Source organism: Octopus bimaculoides, chromosome 3, assembly GCF_001194135.2.
Source record: "Octopus bimaculoides isolate UCB-OBI-ISO-001 chromosome 3, ASM119413v2, whole genome shotgun sequence".
NCBI classification, from domain to species: Eukaryota; Metazoa; Mollusca; class Cephalopoda; order Octopoda; family Octopodidae; genus Octopus; species Octopus bimaculoides.
The window spans coordinates 36511091-36516489 of NC_068983.1; the positions used below are offsets into that span (position 1 = coordinate 36511091).

General features: G+C 35.8%; 1 protein-coding gene across 1 annotated transcript in view; it reads right to left on the reverse strand.

Annotated features, from left to right (window-relative positions):
- The window catches only part of LOC106873908 (uncharacterized), a 324095-nt gene that overhangs the window by 214249 nt on the left and 104447 nt on the right, over positions 1–5399 (reverse strand). The window contains exons 3-4 of the mRNA XM_052966147.1: positions 4360–4483; positions 1197–1416 (exon numbers count right to left, since the gene is read on the reverse strand). Coding sequence (XP_052822107.1) covers positions 1197–1416; positions 4360–4483 — 344 coding nt within the window. The remainder of the gene's footprint in view (positions 1–1196; positions 1417–4359; positions 4484–5399) is intronic.

Sequence of the window (5399 nt, forward strand, 5' to 3'; positions counted from 1 at the left end):
TATGTATGTGTGTATATGTTTGTGTCTGTGTTTGTCCCCCCAACATCGCTTGACAACTGATGCTGGTGTGTGTGTTTACCTCCCCATAACTTAGTGGTTTGGCAAAAAAGAACTGATAGAATAAGCACTAGGCTTATAAAGAATAAGTCCTGGGGTTGATCTGCTCAACTAAATGCAGTGCCCCAGCATGGCCACAGTCAAATGACTGAAACAAGTAAAAAAAAAAAAAAAAAAAAAAAAAAAAGAATACTAGATAGGAGAGTCCTAGATATATCATGCCTGAAAAAACAATGCAGACAAAACAAGAATAAAAAAAAAAGACAAAAAAGGCCAAACCACTGAACTGCATTTTTTAGATAACAACAATATAGAGGGGCACTTTTGTCTGTATATGACACCATAAATGTGGTTAAAAAGAACAGCATTGTAAAGCATCAAGAATTTGATGATAGTGTGGAAGGAAAAGTAATTGGGCTAATGGTAAGAGTGTTGGACTCCTGATTGTATAATTGTGGTTTCAATTTCTGGACAAGGTAGTGCATTGTATACTGGAACAAAGTACTTTATTTCAAATGACTCCAGTCCACCTAACTGAAAAGGAGTTCCAGTAATAGCTGAGTTAACCTTGTGATGGACTATTGACCCATTGTGAGAGGAGCAGTGTTCTCTTGTTCACTTATAAACCATAGTAACCGGAATAAGTTCCATCTTAATAATCATGTAGTTTTTCTGACAGACTTAAGACATACATGAATGGTAATGACTGCTTTTATTTAAAAACAAAACAAAAATTTCAATAGTGACAAAGAAAATTGTTGAGGTACTTCAATATTATTTTGAGGAAGGAACTGAATGAGAAACTAAATACATTTCTATTTTAATAAATTAACCAAAAGGAGGAGACAGGGCTCATGTCTCAGATAGCCTCTGTAGGCTTTCCATGATAATCTCAGAGGATCCCTGAAGGCTCTCTGAGATTGGTAAGATTGATATGTTTGATGTTGGGTGCCTTCATAGTCAGTGGGTGCACCATGTACAAGGGATTGGTAAGTTCTCGAAAGTAACAGTTCTGGTGAGGAAGGAATAGTTGATGTGTTCAGTGCAGTGTTTGGAATGGAGGAGTGAGCATGGAGAGGATAAGCAATTAGCGAGCTCATATAAGCAAGGACCCTAGCAGTAGAAATAGAAGTAGTTACCGTGCTGATGCATTATGTTTCACAAAGTGAGAGGTAATTTCTTCAGACACATCACTACGTCTATAGTCTGGTTCTGGTTCTGGTTCTGGTGTTGGTCCATATTCTACATAGTCTGGTTCTGGTTCTGGTTCTGGGAATTCCAATTCCACTTGTTCTTCATCACTTATGTTAAGATCACATGTGAACTGGGGTTCCGTTTCAAAATCACTCTTGAAGCTATCTTGAAAAGAAATACAATTAAAAGTCCATTAACTCAGAGCCATAAAAAAAAGAGTACAACTACTACTACTACTACTACTACTACTACTACTACTACTACTACAGAATGATGACATATTGCCTAATTGTTACAGAGTTATAAACTTATGAGTAAAAGGGCTGGGGTTCAGTTCCTGAACCAGGCAGTGCATTATATTTTTGAGAAAGGTACTTCATTTCACACTGCTCTCTCTCTCTCTCTCTCTCTCTCTCTCTCTCTCTCTCTCTCTCTCTCTCTCTCTCATCTCTAGTTGTATCTTGGCTGTGCTACTGGATGAATAGTGAGGGAGCCAAGGGGGTATCTATGTTTGCTCATGACTACATAAGCACCTGAAACAATTAGTGAAAACATGATATATATTTCTAAACCATAATCACTGTGTGAGGATGGCTTAAACATGCAGTGCTCACAAGTGACTGGCTGTACTTATACTAATATAGAAAAATTCTTTAAATTTGTTTCTTTTTTTGGTGGGGGTCTGAAAATTCAATTTTTTTTAGTAGCATATTTTAAATCTGTATCACTAAAATGATCTCTAAGTCATTTTAGTTAGCAGAAATATCAGACAAAGTTCCCTCAAATCAAACAATCATACTCTACCATTCAAAAAGACACACTGGATAATGTAACCCTGAATAAATTATATTTAAAAAAAATTACAATAAGGGCATTGAATAATTACAACGCCAGTCTGCTAGAAGTAGACCCCAAATACTCTAGGAACCACTTGAATTATTATTCCACTACCACAAGGCTGTAAGTGAGGAAAATAGATAGCGAAGATTATAATTTGGATAGTACCATGTCTATAGATTTCACAGTTTGAGTTATTGATTGGAAAGGGTTTTTAATAACTCAAACCATGAAATCTATAGATATGGTACTATCCAAATTATTTTATAAATCCTCAGTCTATTTTCCTTGCTTACAACCTTGTGGTAGTGGAGTAATAATCTAAGAAGTTCCTAGACCATTTGGGGTCTACTTCCAGCAGACTGGTGTTGTAATTATTCAACGCCCTTATTGTAATTTTAATATAAATTAACCATTATGGTATTTTAGTATGCTGGCCACTGATAAATCATTAAATAATGACTTTATCCTAATTACATATATTTTAAAAAAAGAGATGCAATGGTCACATTTGTAATATCTTTGATGATAAACTTATTCAATGAAGGCTTATGATATGAAAGACCTGTGTTTTGGTTTCATCTCCACCTCAACTTTTCATTTAAAGTGTTCCTTTCCATGACATTTTGGACATTATTACCTTGAATCCTGGAACTTGGTTTCCATGGTATATAAATGACTGGCATCACAGATGCAGCATGAAGTTTTTTGTCAGTGAGCAGGTCGCGGTTTCAGAATGATGAAAATATTTTGACACAAATTAAGTTTAAATTTTGAAGTGAATCTAACAGTTTTTTGTGTGTTCTTAAATGGCTCACAAACATCTTCCATGCTGCAATTGTTTTTGAAAATTAAATGTTGAAGTGAATCTAACAGTTTTTTTTTGTTTTCCTTGAATGGCTAACAAAGTATTTTCGAAGCTGCAATTGCTATATATATATATATATATATATATATATATAAACACACATAATGTAAAGAAAACCCCAAAACCCTTGTGAAAATAGCAACCCAGGATTTCATGGATGAAATACAAATCAGATCAACTTCAACATAAAAAAAACCATTGTCTTATGCATATCAAAAAATTATGTCAGTATTAGATAGATGTGTCTTAATTTCAGCTAAGATGTATTTTTTTAAATGCGGAGAGCAAGAAAAAACGTCACTCCAAGTAGTTAAACATTCATTCGAGGTCCTTAAGTACTTCAGAAGGTGTGAGGAGAGGGTGATATATGAGTGACCGGCATCACACTGTTCCTCCTGAATGGGATACCAGCTGTTACAGGACTACTCATGTACAGCTGAGTGGACTGGAGCAACATGAAATAAAGAGCTTTGTTTAAGAACACAATGCATGCCCAGTCAAAGAAGAAAAACTATGATTTTGCAATAATGAGGACAACGTCCTCATGGTGTCTACAGCTGGATGCCCTTCCTAATGCTAACCACTTTACAGATTGTACTGGGTGCTTTTTATAAGGCACCCTCACCATTGCATTTTATGTGACACCATCACCAGTAATTTTTATGTGGCACCATCACCAGTGCTTTTTATGTGGCACCTGTACCCAGATTGTAAAAGAATAATGTTGTCTATATGTTGGCTCTGTGAACAGAATTAAGGGTTTGGTCCCACAGTGTGGATGGATACTGTCAGCTGGTGTCTACCACTATACCTATGACTTGAGAGTGAAACTGATAGACAAAACCTGAAAGAAACCTGTCTTACACACATACACACACACACATGCACATACAGAGAGGCTTCTCTCCTAGTTTTCATTCACTTATTTCACTTACAAGATATTGGCCAAACTGCACCTATAACAGAAGACAGCATCCAATAGTGACCATGCATTGAGAGTGAATTTGAAGCTGTCAGGCTCTGAAACAAATTTTTCAAATACATAGCCATGCTTTATATATATTCTTTTCTATTCTAGGCACAAGGCCTGAAATTTTGGGGGAGGGGACCAGTTGATTAGATCGACCGCAGTACGCAACTGGTACTTAATTTATCAATCCTGAAAGGATGAAAGCAAAGTCAACCTCGGCGGAATTTGAACTCAGAACTTAAAGACAGTTGAAATACCACTAAGCATTTTGCCTGGCGTGCTAACGTTTCTACCAGCTTGCTGCCTTGCCTTGTACATATTCTATCAAAATAATGAGTTAGCTACCTGTATGCCATAATTTTACTCAAGCAGAGCCAAAGAGTGGAGATATAATTAATAACAACAATTATAAAAATAAAAGGAGCTTAGTTACCTCTGAAAGGGAATACATCAATAACCAGGTGCCCTTGGTACCCTTCTTGCTTATGAATGCGTATATCACAGACTCTGCAGAACACAGATTTGCCCGTTTCTGCACACATTGGATGATGACACTCCTACAATGGAAATAAAATTCATCTTGAGACATACTTAGACAGGATAATAAATTTAAACAAAGAAGATAATAACATCTATAAGATTTGAAACAACAATGAGCAAAAAGTATCAAATATTAAGAAGAAGCATATTGATATTTGGCAATATGTTGGTATGTTTACTTTTATATGTTTACTATGCATTTAGATGTCTGAAATATTTTTACATAAGTGTAGACATGGTTGAGTGGTTGAGAAGCTTCCAGTGGGGATGGGGGGAGTGGGGGAGAGGCAGACAGGCAGGCAGATAGATAAATAGATAGACAGACAGATAAAGATATAGACAAAGTGATATATATACACTGATAGATAGATAGATACATACATACATACATACATACATAGAAATACCTAGATAGATAAATATTTAATAATAAGTGTAGAAATTGATATTAATCAATTAAAACCAGTGGTCTAGCATATTTAAAAAAAAAACGAAGATTAAAATTATATTACATACAAAATTAAGTGGAATGACCAGCAAAAGTGGACTCCTATATGCTAGAAATAGATGCCAAATCACAACATATTCTTCGTGGTTAGGTGATTTGGCATCTATTTCTAGCATATAGGAGTCCACTTTTGCTGGTCATTCCTCTTAATTTTGTAGATAGATAGATAGATAGATACAAACATACATACATACATAGAAATAGTTACTCTTTTACTTGTTTCAGTCATTTGACTGTGGCCATGCTGGAGCACCACCTTTAGTCGAGCAAATCGACCCCAGGACTTATTCTTTGTAAGCCTAGTACTTATTCTATTGGTCTCTTTTGCGGAACCGCTAAGTTACGGGGACGTAAACACACCAACATCAGTTGTCAAGCGATGTTGGGGGGACAAACACAGACACACAAACACATGCAGAGAGAGA